General features: G+C 40.6%; 1 protein-coding gene across 1 annotated transcript; it reads right to left on the bottom strand.

Annotated features, from left to right (window-relative positions):
- Positions 1-984: 984 nt before the first annotated feature.
- LOC138967835 (A disintegrin and metalloproteinase with thrombospondin motifs adt-2-like) lies at positions 985-13,441 on the bottom strand. Its single transcript, XM_070340492.1, has 12 exons — positions 13,233-13,441; positions 12,380-12,419; positions 11,828-11,894; positions 11,134-11,395; positions 10,277-10,562; positions 9,341-9,492; positions 6,987-7,073; positions 6,737-6,840; positions 4,457-4,588; positions 2,877-3,005; positions 2,390-2,436; positions 985-1,329 (listed from the first exon to the last, which is right to left on the bottom strand). Exons 1-12 carry the CDS (start codon positions 13,296-13,298, stop codon positions 1,316-1,318), a joined length of 1,386 nt encoding a protein of 461 aa, XP_070196593.1. The 5' UTR covers positions 13,299-13,441; the 3' UTR covers positions 985-1,315.
- Between the last annotated feature and the right edge of the window lie 4,059 nt (positions 13,442-17,500).

Raw genomic sequence — 17,500 nt, 5'->3', positions numbered from 1 at the left:
TCTCTGTCTCTCTCTCTGTCTCTCGCTCTCTCTGTCTCTCTGCTAAGTATGAAGTCCAACGAAGAATACCAAATTCATTCTATAAAAAAAACTGTCGACCAATCTAGGTAACTCTCCTTTCAACCAAAACATGTTTATCCAATAATATACCAAACCATTTTCCAAAACGAACTCACAAATTCATACCGTTCAAGTACAAAGTTACAAACACGCACGTGTATAACTGTGTTTTAATTTTAAATGTGTCAAGCGCAAAGAGCATAATTGTAAAGTTATGATGTTGCGCTATATAAATGCTCATTTATTATTATTATTATCTCTCTCTCACCCTTTCTCTCTCTCTGTCAGTTTGTGTATGTGTGTGTGTGTGTGTGTGTTTGCGCGTGCGCGTGTGTGTGTGTCAGTGTGTTTGAGTGTGTGTGTATGTGTGTGTGTGCGTGTGTGTATGTGTGCGTTAGTGTGTGTCTGTATGTGTGTGTAGGTGCGTGTGTCTATGTGCGTGTGTCTGTGTGTGTGTGTGTGTGTGCGTGTGTGTGTGGTTGGTGTGTGTGTGTGCGTGTGTGTGTGTGCGTGTTTGTGCATGTGTGTGGGTGTGTGCGTGTGTTCGTGCATATACGTGTTCTTGTGCGTATGTTTTTTCTTTGCGTCATTGTGATTGCGCGCTTCAATGTGTGTAAATGCGTGTCTTTACAACCGTTGTTTAAATGTGTATCTTTACAACCGTTGTGTAAATGCGTGTCTTTTCAACCGTTGTATAAATGTGTGTCTTTGCAACCGTTATATAAATGTGTGTCTTTACAACCGTTGTGTAAATGTGTGTCTTTACAAGCGTGTGTGTCCATCTATGTGGACGTGTGTTTATTTGTTTTTGGTCCACATTTTAATTTTCACTGATGTAAACAAACGGTATTGGGAGAGTAAGATAATGCACGTTCTTCAACAATGAAAAATGTTATATAACAACTGCACATCACTCAAAAGACGTTTGCTTGCAGATCCTTTATTTTCTCACAATGAACTTGGTGAATGAATCTGCAAATCTTACACAGCTCACAGATCAGATGTGGTAAAACATTAAGTTTAACTTACTCGTATTTTTTGCATCAATTTTCTATGGTCAACAATGTACAATATTTCATGCTACGAATATTTTGTGCTCAATTAATGTACTATTCATGGAGAAAAATCACCGAATGAACTTGTTCGAGCCACATTATGACATCCAAAACAAATCGCATCCAAACTCTCAAGGTGTACGTCACTTCCTCGCTCTCCGCGCATGCCCAGTTGTCTTCTTCGTTGCGCAGTGGTCTGTTCAAAAGGTTTTAACTGGAAAGCAGAAGCAGTCGAAAATCAGCTATACAATTTCACACAAGATCTTTAAAAACGTACAGAATGACAAAATGTGAGTGACAGTAACAATATGGTTTCACGTCGGGTGTGCTCACCATTTTGATATGATAGACCAACGATATACGAAATGAAAATGGAAGAATATGAGACAAATCAGGCAGACCGCCATTTCAAGATCCGAGAAACAAAGGGAAGTAAGTTAATGTCGAATGCGTTTACAAAGCTTATATATACTTCCCTTTCTTTCTCAAATGAACACGGGATGGATGAAAGCTTTGTTCTCCTTTCTCTTGTTTCACAGAGCATTCGCCCACTTGAACCCATTTAACCGTTAAGGTTATTTTCTGCGAAGTTTTGGATTTTTTGTTGACTTAGTTTTATACATATGACACCACTTAAATAAAAAGAAAACACACTAGTAACCAGGTTAGGTAAGTTTAAATCAATATTTCGGCATGTAACTGCCTTCTTCGGGATGGTATGGAAAGAATGGAATGACACCACTGTCAACTTACAAAATTAATTAAGTCAAAACATTTCCCACTATCAAGCGGAAGCCGTCTGGTCATTGACGTTTGGCTTGTGTCAAGGTGGAAGAATATGTTATCAATCTGGTGGGAAACATGGATGGATCTGCAGCTGTGCTCGTTTACACGGGAAAGACTTTCATTGTCTGCATCAAGTCCTAATAGACGAATTCGGAAAATAACTCTGTCGGGTTTGTATTGGTTTGGAAAGAGTGAATGCCCTTGCTTTTTACTCGGACAAAAACTTCAGGGGCCAATCACTAGCGAGGGGGGTGTCAGAAACACCTGGACAGAAGCACGGGGACAGAAGAACGTGTGAAGATATTTGTCAGGGGAAAAGCAAGGGCATTCACTCTTTCACATCCCTTACAAACCCGACGGAGTTATTTCCAAAAATCGTCTATTCCAATGAAATATCGATGCAATCGTCGATGAATGCATAATTCCAAATCATGGCACTGTGAAGACAGCTTTGTTTTATCCAAGTTTATTTTCGTGAAAAGTCGCACCTGTATTGGAGTTGCCTTGATTGTGGACACAGCTCTTCTTGGAGTTCCTGAAAGAGTAAAAGATATAATTATAATAGGCTGGGTATGCTCGTAATAATGTCACGAATACAAAACTATTCAAGCAGACATTACAGATGCTGACATGCACGCATTTTTATTAGATTAAGCTGGTGTTTTCAGTGAGAACACTGAAACAAAGCAGACACAAATAAAGAAAATAAGAAAAAGACACAGAATCACAAAAAGGCCAAGAAAAGAAAGGGACAGGGGGAAAAACAGAAAGAAAACATACTTGAAAAACTGGCGGACAGATCATTTAGGGTACTAAGTACACACACACACACACACACACACACACACACACACACACACACACACACACACACACACACATATATATATATATATATATATACACACACACACATGTACACACACACACAAACACACACACACACGTTTGGAACACCAAAGAACGACAACTCACGTGAAAGTAGCATCCAAGACCTTCTTGTAACAGGAGCGGAGGTGGTCACGGTTACCTCCCATGAAGCCCCTGACGGGGTCAGAGCCAGAAGCGCAGTTCGCCATCTTGTTCTCATGGCGAAGACCCAGACTGGAACACAAAGAAACACATGAGTGACATTCGCCACGAAGAGTCGTTCATAGATAGACATATGGATGCTTGACATTCGCCACGAAGAGTCGTTCATAGATAGACATATGGATGCTTGACATTCGCCACGAAGAGTCGTTCATAGATTTTCATGTGGATGCTTGACATTCGCCATGAAGATTCGTTCATAGATATACATATGGATGCTTGACACTCGCCACGAAGAGTCGTTCATAGATATACATATGGATGCTTGACATTCGCCACGAAGAGTCGTTCATAGATAGACATATGGATGCTTGACATTCGCCACGAAGAGTCGTTCATAGATAGACATATGGATGCTTGACATTCGCCACGAAGAGTCGTTCATAGATTTTCATTTGGATGCTTGACATTCGCCATGAAGATTCGTTCATAGATATACATATGGATGCTTGACATTCGCCACGAAGAGTCGTTCATAGATAGACATATGGAAGCTTGACATTCGCCACGAAGAGTCGTTCATAGATACACATATGGATGCTTGACACTCGCCACGAAGAGTCGTTCATAGATATACATATGGATGCTTGACACTCGCCACGAAGAGTCGTTCATAGATATACATATGGATGCTTGACATTCGCCACGAAGAGTCGTTCATAGATAGACATATGGAAGCTTGACATTCGCCACGAAGAGTCGTTCATAGATAGACATATGGAAGCTTGACATTCGCCACGAAGAGTCGTTCATAGATATACATATGGAAGCTTGACATTCGCCACGAAGAGTCGTTCATAGATAGACATATGGAAGCTTGACATTCGCCACGAAGAGTCGTTCATAGATAGACATATGGAAGCTTGACATTCGCCACGAAGAGTCGTTCATAGATATACATATGGAAGCTTGACATTCGCCACGAAGATTCGTTCATAGATAGACATATGGAAGCTTGACATTCGCCACGAAGATTCTTTCATTGCTGCTTGAGGTTCGTTACTGCCAAGTGCATGGAGCGTCATTAAGCCCTACTTACAAGAACATGGTTTGGCCACGTCACGAGGCATGACACCCTCCGTTGAAACCCGTATTTCAAAGCTCCGTCGAAAGAGCACGCAGACGCGGAGTACAACGGAAGAGATGGCTCGAGAACGCCAAAGAATGGACGCCGATGAGCTTCCCTGACCTTCTGTCGATGTGATCCAACTTTTGATCCTAGGGTCACCGGTTCGACTCCAGGCTGGGACGGACACGGGCCAACTTCGAATGAGTACCCAAGAGTCGGTATCCTTGTCACCTCATTGGTACGTAAAAGACCTCGGTCACTCTGCTTAAATTGCAGGTGGCTGGTTACATCGAAACCCCCGCATCTGTGTTGCTGCCAGCTTTGCACTGGGAGGAAGCGACCCGAGCTCCCCAGCAATGGGATGACAAAGTGAATGAAATGAAGCACCACTGACCTGTGTCCTAACTCGTGCAGCTCCGTGAAGAAGTTAGTGTTGGCGCCCCTGACGGCAGTACAGCGCCACCTACGTCTGCACACACCTCCGATCCACGATAGTCCGACCCTGCCCTTGGGGGTGATGGGGTTACTGGACAGAAGGAAGCAAATGTCGTCACAGCGGCGTTTAATTAAGGTTCGTCTCTATCGAATGCAAGTGCTCTCTCAAATGGTGAATCGATTAAGGGGGAGGGGGTGGAGGTGTACAACTTTGAGTAGCATCCACCCCGGCCTCACCGATGTTCAGATACTTTGGAAGGCAAACAATTTGGGGGTGATAATTAGTCAGTTAACAGCACTCTACAACAAGTCGCGTAAGGCAAAAAAACAACATTTAGTCAAGTAGCTGTCGAACTCACAGAATGAAACTGAACGCAATGCAATTTTTCAGTAAGACCGTATACTCGTAGCATCGACAGTCGACCGCTCATGGCAAAGGCAGTGAAATTGACAAGAAGAGCGGGGTAGTAGTTGCGCTGAGAAGGATAGCACGCTTTTCTGTACCTCTCTTCGTTTTAACTTTCTGAGCGTGTTTTTAATCCAAACATATAATATCTATATGTTTTTGGAATCAGGAACCGACAAGGAATAAAATTAAAGTGTTTTTAAATTGATTTGGAAAATTTAATTTTGATAATAATTTTTATATTTTTAATTTTTTAGAGCTTGTTTTTAATCCAAATATAACATATTTATATGTTTTTGGAATTAGAAAATGATGGAGAATAAGATGAACGTAAATTGGGATCGTTTTATACAAAAACTTTATTTTTTACATTTTTCAGATTTTTAATGACCAAAGTCATTAATTAATTTTTAAGCCACCAAGCTAAAATGCAATACCGAAGTCTGGGCTTTGTCGAAGATTGCTTGACCAAAATTTCAACCAATTTGGTTGAAAAATGAGAGCGTGACAGTGCCGCCTCAACTTTCACGAAAAGCCGGATATGACGTCATCAAAGACATTTATCAAAAAAATGAAAAAAAACGTCTGGGGATATCATACCCAGGAACTCTCATGTCAAACTTCATAAAGATCGGTCAAGTAGTTTAGTCTGAATCGCTTTACACTGCACACACACGCACAGACAGACAGACAGACAGACACACACACACACACACACACACACACACACACACACACACACACACACACACACACACACACACACACACACACACATACACCACGACCCTCGTCTCGATTCCCCCCTCTACGTTAAAACATTTAGTCAAAACTTGACTAAATGTAAACAAGTCGCGTAAGGCGAAAATACAATATTTAGTCAAGTAGCTGTCGAACTCACAGAATGAAACTGAACGCAATGCCATTTTTCAGCAAGACCGTATACTCGTAGCATCGTCAGTCCACCGCTCATGGCAAAGGCAGTGAAATTGACAAGAAGAGCGGGGTAGTAGTTGCGCTAAGAAGGATAGCACGCTTTTCTGTACCTCTCTTTGTTTTAACTTTCTGAGCGTGTTTGTAATCCAAACATATCATATCTATATGTTTTTGGAATCAGGAACCGACAAGGAATAAGATGAAAGTGTTTTTAAATTGATTTGGACAATTTAATTTTGATAATAATTTTTATATATTTAATTTTCAGAGCTTGTTTTTAATCCGAATATAACATATTTATATGTTTTTGGAATCAGCAAATGATGGAGAATAAGATAAACGTAAATTTGGATCGTTTTATAAATTTTTATTTTTTTTTAACAATTTTCAGATTTTTAATGACCAAAGTCATTAATTAATTTTTAAGCCACCAAGCTGAAATGCAATACCGAAGTCCGGGCTTCGTCGAAGATTACTTGACCAAAATTTCAACCAATTTGGTTGAAAAATGAGGGCGTGACAGTGCCGCCTCAACTTTCACGAAAAGCCGGATATGACGTCATCAAAGACATTTATCAAAAAGATGAAAAAAACGTTCGGGGATTTCATACCCAGGAACTCTCATGTCAAATTTCATAAAGATCGGTCCAGTAGTTTAGTCTGAATCGCTCTACACACACACACACACACACAGACACACAGACACACACGCACATACACCACGACCCTCGTTTCGATTCCCCCTCGATGTTAAAATATTTAGTCAAAACTTGACTAAATATAAAAAGGAAGAATTTGAGAGTTAAATTCGATGCAATTCTCTTCAAGAGGAAACTATTTAGCAATGTTTACAAATGAATCGGGTTAAGGTACAGCCCGGGAAACTCGGACACTTACCCGGTGTGAATGGTGACCTGGTCGTAAGGCAGGTGCTTGGTGCTCCCACAGATGGCGTGCATTCGCGTGACGAGGGAGTCGGAGGCTTTCGTCTTGTACCAGCTCTGAAAACACAATCAAAAACAGCTTTAAAAACCAGCAGGCCCAACGTAGTCTATTAAGGGGGATTGCACATGACAATTCCCGAATGGTTTACGTGAATGTTTGCGCACGAAGGGAGGTAACTTCAAGGATGTTGGTGCGTACTTACAGGGTTTTTCCTCCAGATCTCCAAGGCAACCAGCCTGAGAGTGATGTCCCATCCTGCCTGTTTTCTGTTTCCCAGCACGCCGGCCGCCTGGACAACAAATACAGGGTGATGCATGTGTAACCGAGTGCCAATTTACTTTACCCTTTCTCACCGAGCACAAACACTCAAAGCAACTGACACAAGTTATATTACCAGGTTCTTTTATTCCATAAGATGAAAAGGGGAATGTGTGGGATAACAGGGGTTTACTTTCAAATACAAAACTTTCAATGTATTACAACAGGACTAAACAACTCCAAAAAACAACGCTCTCAATTCTTCACTCTAAAACTATATTCTAAATTCTCCCTCTAAAGCTACACTTTAAAAACACACTAAATCCTTCCTCCAAACTACACTCTAAAACTCTACTCTAAATCCTCACTCTCCACTTTAACCCAAAAAAACACAATGAAACTCTAATCTAAAACAAACGAAATCTAAAAAAACAACCTAAAAACAATTCTTAAAAAAACCAAATCTACAAAAACTCACTGAGCCCCTCTAACAAAAACTAGTCTACAGAACCCAGTCCACGAAAACCAGTCTACGAGAACCAGTCTACGAAAACTAATCTACGAGAACCAGTCTACGAGAACTAATCTACGAGAACCAGTCTACGAAAACCAGTCTACGAGAACTAATCTACGAGAACCAGTCTACGAGAACTAATCTACAAAACCCAATCTACGAAAACCTAGCTAGAAAACCCATCTACAAAAACCTAGCTAAAATAACCCACTAAAAAACCCGTCTACGAAAACCCCATCTAAAAAAGAGACCCCGTCGCGCACTCCGCCATCCAGCAAAAGAATTCCTCACATCCCAAAGGATTTCAGCCTGTGACCAAACATGTCACACCAGGCGTCCAGAAAACACACGCACAAAAATATACGTTGTCTTTCTTCAGAATTCCAAGCAGAAAGAAAGTCTCAGTAGGTCCCAGGGCCCGACATCCCGCGTGCCTGCGTCACAAGGTTAACACACGTTCGACTCGAGGGGTGTCGAGTACCTTTACTTTCTCTACTTGGTGTTTAACATCACCTTCAACTATTCAAAATTACATCGCGGCGGAGAGAAAAAGAGAGATGGAATAAAGTCACCCGTCAATTGTTTCCTGTTCACAAAAACATTAATCACAATTTTACTCCAGAAACTTATACCAAAAAACCATCGCTTTACCTATGCAAATTTAAGAATCGGCCCTTCCGCCAGACCATTCCAATAAAGACAAAACACAGTCTCGGAAACCTTAGTGGATCCCCGATAGTACAGGGGTACCCGAGTTCACAAGTTCAAACGGATGTACACAAGTGCATGTGTACCGTAACTGTCGTCGGTCACAAGCTCACACATGATTGATGAATGACGACAAATACAGGGTGATGCATGATTGATGAATGACGACAAATACAGGGTGATGCATGATTGATGAATGACGACAAATACAGGGTGATGCATGATTGATGAATGACGACAAATACAGGGTGATGCATGATTGATGAATGACGACAAATACAGGGTGATGCATGATTGATGAATGACGACAAATACATGGTGATGCATGATTGATGAATGACGACAAATACAGGGTGATGCATGATTGATGAATGACGACAAATACAGGGTGATGCATGATTGGTGAATGACGACAAATACAGGGTGATGCATGATTGATGAATGACGACAAATACAGGGTGATGCATGATTGATGAATGACGACAAAATAATACATACACTACAGTTTCAAGCAAGGTAGAATAATATTAAAGGTCTCTGTCAAATAAGTTTTGTTTTTAACACACAATATATATGTAACAGGGAAGGCTACCGCTCCTTTCACAGCAGACTCTGCACCCGAGTTGTTGGCCTTTAAGTCAACACCCGTGGTTTGTAGAATTCTGTTTGTGATGGGGTCTGGTGGTTTCCGATTGTCTGTATGTTCATGGAAACCTTCGGGTTTGCATAACAGTTTTTATAGGGCTTTTATTAGCCCTAAAATTTTCAATCCTGTTTGATTGCACTTCGCTTCCCGGGGTGATCGTAGTGTTTCGGCACACGGTTACATATATTACGAAATATTTTGGACCTTCGAATTATTGCAACTCGGATACAGAGAAAGACATAGAGAAGCAAGCACGCACACACAGACACACAAACACAGAGACACAAACACAGAGACACACAGAAACACACACACACACACAAACACACACACACACACACACACACACACATACACACACACACAAACACACACACACACACACACACACACACACACACACACACACAGTGCTTAACACTGAACTCACAGAGCTCCACTTGTTGAGGATCAGGTTAGTGATCTGTCTAGTGGTGTTTAAGCCCATCTTGGCCTTGATGTCGCCCAGGTAGTGACTGTCCACGTAGTCCGCGATCTCGATGACCACTGTCCGCGCGCTGATGCTGCGTCTGCCGCCATCTTCTTTGAACATCACAAACAGATACCAAATATAAAATCAAATTCGCTTTTGAGCGTGTGGGCAGAAACAAGTAAACATTAATACTTGCACTGACAACTAAGGCAAATAGAAAACAAGAAAGATATGTTATTGAAAAGTTTATATTATGACAAAACAAGAAAGATATGTTATTGAAAAGTTTATATTATGACAAAACAAAACGTTACGTTCACTATGGAAATTAAAATAAAAATGTATGTCATAAATTAAACGTTCCAAGAACATAGCGTTCTTGTTTTTGTTATGCTGAATTCTGGAACGTTGGCAGTCTATTTGCTTTGGGATTAAGGCAACTAGACTTACAACAGGTCAAAATTAAATATCCTGTAATGACAATCGATACAACTGACAATGATGTGAGAACGTTGCAGACAGACACGTTGCACGAGACTCGGAAATGGTCCGAAAAGCATTGTGTTGAAATCCGTGGAATTTCTTTTATAGTTTTGATAATGTTTATGTTTCCCTATATTGAGGAGCGATCCCTTGTAAATCATCAATGCGTCGCTACAGTTCCCCCGTTAAAACAATGCCTTAACCTGGCCAAAAAAGCTTGGTTGAAAGACTTTTTTTCTGGGTTTTTTTCTTCTTTCTTAGTTTGTTTGTTTCTTTCTTAATTTCGTTCTTTTTCTTTATTTCTTACTTACTTACTTTCTTTCTGTCTTTCTTTCTTTCTTTTTCTCTCAAAAGCGTCGATTCCGTCATATTGCTCATGCGCGATCTCAATCAAGTGTTTGTTCAATTTACCTGATTCTTCTTCCTCCTCTGGTATCTCAGCACAATCCTCTTCGAAAGATTCCTCCTCGCTCTTTTCCTCCTCCGATATCTGAAGACCGTCCTCCTCAAGGGGTTCCAGCTCATCCAGGATCCGTCTCTTCATCGTCTCATCGCCAGCCATCAGGCCCTCCTGCGCATGCGCAACGTCTTGCCACGTGACCAGCACGCGCATGACGTCATCAACGGATCGCTTGTTGGTGTCTTCCGGTAGTGTGTGAACCTCGTAGTATCGTTTCTCTGTGTTGACTGATCCGATCTGAAATGACAGATTAGACAATTGACGTTTTACAAGCACTTAGAATACGTAGGAGGTAAAAGCTTTCCTTGACTTCTCGTGGAGCGATAATCTTGGAGGAATAAAATAGAGGAAAGGTAACAAGTGCCAAAATAGGAACCTATACGAAATTTCACTTTGTAGTTTCTGGACACTCCTGCACTATAAGTCTTTGGATGTACAATGAATGCAAATGCAAATGCTTGAGATTTGCCTGATTATGTGCGTGGCTGTTTGTTTGTTTTTTGGTGTTTTTTTTTTAATGTAAAGCTCGACGTCAGATCCACAAGATTGAATTTAAAATCCAATGCCTGACAAAATGAAACCAATTATCATATTACTCAGGTACACAAACAAAAAACAAACAGATTTTGACTTCTAGATTATTTCCTTAATGGATTAAAATTTGAAGGCGCATCTATCTCTGATCACCTCTCTCTCTGTCTCTCTGTCTGTCTCTCTCCCTCTCTCTCTGTCTGTCTCTCTCTCTGTCTCTATCCCTCTCTCTGTCTGTCTCTCTCTCTCTCTCCCCCCACTCGCTCCCCAGACTTACCAGCTCCCCATCACACATGGCCAGGTTAGCGTATCCCTCTGCGCCTTCCAGCGGTCCGGAGAAAAAACAGTCTGCGGCCCGGAGCTGGGTGACCTCCCTTTTGCCGTCTTCTGTCACTTCCGTTAGTGTTGCACCGGAAGTGTCGATGGAGCGTCTCTTCAGGGTCATGCGCAGACGCTCGCCGGAAGCGAGGTGTAGGGCGAAGCTGTGTTTGTCCGACGAAGGGTCTGAACCGTGCGCCTCGATGTCTCGTCTGCTTTGTCTGAAAAGTATCGTTCATACGTTCAGAGAAAATAAAACAATGAGAATGAAGCGTTAAAAGGTGTGATTGAACTCTGATGTCTTTTCTAGAATCGACCTACAGGTAAAACACAGATTAATATGATATATCGTAGCGTCAGCAGCTGAATATTATTATCATGTTGTTATATATTTTACAGGCACTTCGTCGAGTAGATTGTGATGACAATTTTGCAACCAAATTCTTGGAGAGTGTGTCACTTAAGCACAAGCTAACATTATCACAAGTCCGTTAAAAGTAGTTGACGTATCTCTTGATTTTAGAGTTGGCTTTAATTCTAAGGGCACAGCTTAATGACAGATGTTTTCCCTGCTTTGCATTCATATTGTTATAATGTTGACTATAATGTTGGTAAATATTGGGGTTTTTTAACTTGTGTATCAGACGGCTCACCCTCTCTCCTCATTGGTCAGTGTGTCCACAGCGTGTAGATGGGCCAATGAAAAGCCAGCAACGTTCTCTGAAACATGCAAATGATGTTGTGTTTAGATAACCTTCTTCGATCAATAGTTAGCATTTGGTTGTGGTTAAAGCTTTAAAATACGATCCTTTATGTAAGATAATAAAAAGAATTCTTTTTGAAACTGGCTGACGATGTCATAGCTTTCAGCCTGTATTGAATGTATCGTTTACAATTCATAGCCGGGGTATTGTTTTTCTTATTTAACTGCATTTGAAGTCATCGGTCTATCTGAGCGGTGAAGGTTTCTCATTTGGTGAGCAGCCGTTTTTCTGTAAACTATATATGATAATGAAAGTAGATAGTTTCAACATTGACGACAACTGTATTTTGATTGTTACGTTATAGTGTAGCTTTTTCGTTAAGTTCGCTTGAAACTTGAACATAAAAAGTATGCATAGATAAGAAACAGTTGGAACAAAATAACTGTGAAATCAAAACTTAAACGCATAATAATACGACAAACAATGGGATAAAGTCATTACCTGATCGAACCATTCGTTGTAGGTGGTCGGGTAACTCCATCTGAAAAAAAATAGAAGTCGACAGTTGAATATAAAACTACATAAACAAAACTAAGTTCGATTTTATTTCATTACCTGTATTTTAGACAGTATATATATATAATGTACTTTGCAGATACCATACATGTACATGTATAACACTGATATGAAAAATATTCTGTTAACAAAATATTGTGTGAAGAATCCATGTCAAAGAACAATTCTCCGAACTTAACAAAGGAAACAGCCACATTGAGTGCCTATAATAACATGTTCGGGTTACGTGTGAGCTCGTTTGCCCATTTGGGTTCCCCACACTATACTCTGAGAGCATAGTCAGCTCACTCCGCTTTCGTTGAGTAGGCATGTTGGGTATTTTCGTGTTTCCATTACCCACCGAACTCCGACATGGATTACAGGATCTTTTCCGTGCGCACTTGGTCTTGTGCTTGCGTGTACACACGAAGGGGGTTAAGTCACTAGCAGGTCTGCACATAAGTTGACCTGGGAGATCGGAAAAATCTCCACTCTTAACCCACCAGGCGGCAGCGACCGGGATTCGAACTCACGACCTCCCGATTAGGAGGCCGACGTCTTACCAACACGCCACTGCGCCCGTCAGTTGGGGTACGAAAATGGGTATAATAGTCTTGTGCTAAATTTACATTAGCAGCACCATAATCTTCACCAAAAAAATAAGTTGACTTAAAAGAAAAGGCACCCTCTAATTGTCTTGCATTTTTGTCGTATCTATGCCTTTGATGTATTATGGAAGTGGTCATCAGGCCTCCCGTATTTCTGACACAATAATCACTGACGTCCTAAGTACACTCACCTCCAGTTCTGTTGACCGTCCGCTGACCAGAGGAACGAGTAGTAATATAAATATGCGAGAATCCATCGTAGCTTGATGTCAACACCTTAGTACAGGAAAATCTGCAAAGAAAACGATCAGGAAATTAAATTAAAATAACGAAAACTAGAACTAAAACAAAGTCGCAAAACCAAAATGATCAGTAAAAATGTAATTCAGTACAAATCGGCACTATCTATTTGTGTATAACTTCCGCAAATTCCAACAAAGTTGATTGTTTTATCCGACCTGCCCTTATTTCGGCAAAGTTTCAGGATAAATATCTTAATATTTTTTGCAAAGAAAATCACTACTTGTCGTAAAGGAGCAAAATCGAATGTTCATTTTCTAGAAATGAAGAAGCACGCACAACGATATGAGGCAGCAGTTATTTTTAAACAGACACTGACACAAACAGACAGATAGTTGACAGAGAGCTTACCTTGTTCGTATGAAGACCTGGGAACACACACCATTGGACGGTGCAGACTCCAGTATTTATGCAAACTCAGTTTCTACACCAACGGAAATTACAAACTGCCTGCCCATCTAACAGTGTCCGCAGGTTGTTGTCCGTTGCTTCATCAAGATCGTCACCCAACTGTTACTTCTCTCGTACAGAAATCAATGCAACACTTTCCAATGATAATAAGAATTAATTGAGTTTTGCAACAGTTTCCTGTTCATTCAAGGCATCTCCACCAAACGGTTTAATACACCACCACCACCACCACCACCACCCCCCTCCCCTCCCCCCTCCCCTCCCCCCTCCCCCCCCGCCCTCCGGGATCCTTAATTACCTAACCTGCCCTCCTCCCCTTACTGCCCACCCAGCCCCATTTCTTCATTGTCCGATCTGCATTGACTTTCTCCATTTAATAGTGCTTTAATACGTTATCTCGTGTGTGTCTTCGTTAAAAGGTTTTATTTTTCCTTTAACGTTTTGTAAATGTTACAGTTCGTTCTGTCAATAACTAAACATGACAGGAACATACCATTCTTTTTTTATATTCTTATTTATCCTTTGTTTTCTCTTGTATAAGCCTTCATACACATCTGAAAAACAGACTAAGAAAAAACTATTCTTCCAGGAAACTAAAGCAAAATCACTTGGACTATACCATCTGCAAAGAAAACGATCAGGAAATTAAATTAAAATAACGAAAACTAGAACTAAAACAAAGTCGCAAAACCAAAATGATCAGTAAAAATTTAATTCAGTACAAATCGGCACTATCTATTTGTGTATAACTTCCGCAAATTCCAACAAAGTTGATTGTTTTATCCGACCTGCCCTTATTTTGGCAACGTTTGAGAATAAATATCTTGATATTTTTTGCAAAGAAAATCACTACTTGTCGTAAAGGAGCAAAATCGAATGTTCATTTTCTAGAAATGAAGAAGCACTCACAACGATATGAGGCAGCAGTTATTTTTAAACAGACACTGACACGAACAGACAGATAGTTGACTCAGTTTCTACACCAACGGAAATTACAAACATTGTCCGCAGGTTGTTGTCCGTTGTTTCATCAAGATCGTCACCCAACCGTTCCTTCTCTCGTACAGAAATCAATGCAACACTTTCCAATGATAATAAGAATGAATTAACTTTAGAAACGGCAAATATACAACACACACAGCCAACGGCACTGGAACAGCCGTTGTTTCCTCTGAGTAGTTATCAGCTGACCGCTGGAACGCGAAAAGGAACTCGTTATGCACTGGTATTACAACTGCTGTAATAGAAATTAATATGAACTTGTATTACTAATTAATCCTTAGGCGTTATTTCAATTAACCAACAACGAGTACTATGGTATAGTCTAAGTGATTGTGCTTTAGTTTCCTGGAAGAATAGTCTTTTCTTAGTCTGTTTATCAGATGTGTATGTAGGCTTATACAAGAGAAAACAAAGGATAAATAAGAATATACAAAATTATTACCAATGCAGTGCCCCATATGGCTTTTTGACCAATCAGGACGGATTCTAGGTGACCCTCTAAATGTTATAACGTTCAGGCAGGGACCCTTTTTGTTTATCACGCTAAAAATTAACAAGACAAAGTACAAATGTAATATCAGCGTGATTTATTCTAAAGAATGACACTTCAAATGCTGTCAGATAATACTCTCTTTATCTAAAAAATACCGAAAAGCAAGTTTTGTCGGTGGGTGCGTTACGGAACAGCAAGGCACCGCCCATCGTCTGAGTGTCCGTCGCGATATAACCTTGAATGGTTGAAAACGACGTTAAACACCAAATAAAGAAAGAAAGATCGTCTGAGTGTGCAATGCCGACCGCTCACTTGAAATCTAAATGATCAAAGTTCGCAAAAATCAAGTGAAATTGCGTCACTCGCTTTACATCAAATGTATCTTTACGTCATTTCCCATCCGTCTGGAGTCGGTTCTAAATCTGTCGCTCTCTGTTCAACGAGAAAAAGCGAAGAAACCGAAACGCATGTTCAACATGGTTTATCTTGTGAGATTGTTGTGTGTCAAAGGCATTTGACCTGTGAATATTCATCAGGTCAGGTGTGTTACTCTGATTGGCTGACTCAGGTCACAAGAATTATTTGACTGACAGGCATAATCAGGTAGAAGCCCTCAAGTTCCCATAACGGCTGTTCTGTCTAATTCGCGGGGTCGCTTCGAAATTTCTTTTGGTCGAATTAAACGGTAATAAAACCGTTCTTTCTAATATGCTGACTGTTAGCAAATGATAACTGACATGTCTCACAAACGATATCAGCATTCGCCTAAAAGGCTCATGCTTAATATCTTTTTTCTCGACATGTCTTGTTATCATTTGCTAACAGTCAGCATATTAGAAATAACTCATAAGAATGGTATGTTCCTGTAACGTTTAGTTATTGACAGAACGAACCGTAACATTTACAAAACGTTAAAGCAAAAATTAAACCTTTTAACAAAGACACACACGAGATAACGTATTAAAGCACTATTAAATGGAGAAAGTCAATGCAGATCGGACAATGAAGAAATGGGGCTGGGTGGGCAGCAAGGGGAGGAGGGCAGGTTAGGTAATTAGGGATCCTGGAGGGCGGGGGGGGGGGGGTGGTGGTGGTGTATTAAACCGTTTGGCGGAGATGCCTTGAATGAACAGGAAACTGTTGCAGAACTCAATTAAATGAGATTCCACTAACATTCTCCCACGATGAATGAGTTTAACAAATAATTGTCCTAACGTTCGTGGAAACAGTCACCCTAATGAGAGGTTGTAGGCTTACATTGGTTGGTTCAGTTGGTGTTGTATTTTTATTTTGTAATGTTTTGTTCGGTTTTGTTTAGTTTCTTTGGTTCGTTTCTTTCTTTTGCCTGGTCCAAGCTTTTGCCTGGTCCAAGCTTTTGGTATCTATCTGTCTGTCTGTTTCTTCTGTTTTTTCTTAGGTGTTTTTTTTAAATTTTTTTTTATTGTTTGCTTGTTTGTTTGTGAGCTCGTTTTTTTGTTAGTACAGTACCTTCGCCTGTTCCTTCATTCGTTCGTCCGTGTGTATGTTTGTTCACTCGCTCGATTGTTTGTTTGTTTGTTTGTGCGTTCGTTTGATAGCTCATTCATTCGTTTGTTCCTTTGTTCGTTAGTTCGTCTGTCTGTCTGTCCGTCCGTCCGTCCGTCCGAACTTATATGTTTGTTTGTTTGTTTGTTTGTTTGTTCTTCCTTTCTTTTCTTTGCTGTGGGTAACAATGTAACAATGTATTCAGTATTTACTTAAACTGATGATTAGTAGTGATTCAATTGATAAACCGTACTTTGTACTCATCTTTCAAGTCAAAAGTAAAATTATACTTCTGCACCTGTTCGTGTGTAAGTGTGTGTGTGTGTGTGTGTGTGTGTCTGTGCATGTTCGTGCGTGCGTACGTGAGTGCTTGCGTGCGAGTGTGTGTGTGTGTGTGTATGTGTGGGTGTGTGTGTGTGTGCGTGTGTCTGTGTGCGTGCGTCCGTGCGTGCGTGCGTGTGTGTGTGTGTGCGTTCGTGTGTGAGAGTGTGTTTGAGCGAGAAAGAGAGATATAGAGGGAACGAGAGATAGGGTGTGTGTGTTTCTATATGAGTGCATGGAGGGGGTTGTCTATTGGTTGCTCGGCGGCTGGCTGGTTGGTGTAGAGAAAAGCTAACCATGTAGTGCGTTTGGCCTGCGACATATCTAGGTCATAAAATCAGAACAGATATGTTTCTATTTAGTTTCAATTTATTCTCCATTCATATTTTCAAATGTACAGCACTACAA

The sequence above is a fragment of the Littorina saxatilis genome, linkage group LG5 (assembly GCF_037325665.1).
Source record: "Littorina saxatilis isolate snail1 linkage group LG5, US_GU_Lsax_2.0, whole genome shotgun sequence".
Taxonomy (NCBI): Eukaryota; Metazoa; Mollusca; class Gastropoda; order Littorinimorpha; family Littorinidae; genus Littorina; species Littorina saxatilis.
This window is presented reverse-complemented; position numbering and strand designations above follow the sequence as displayed.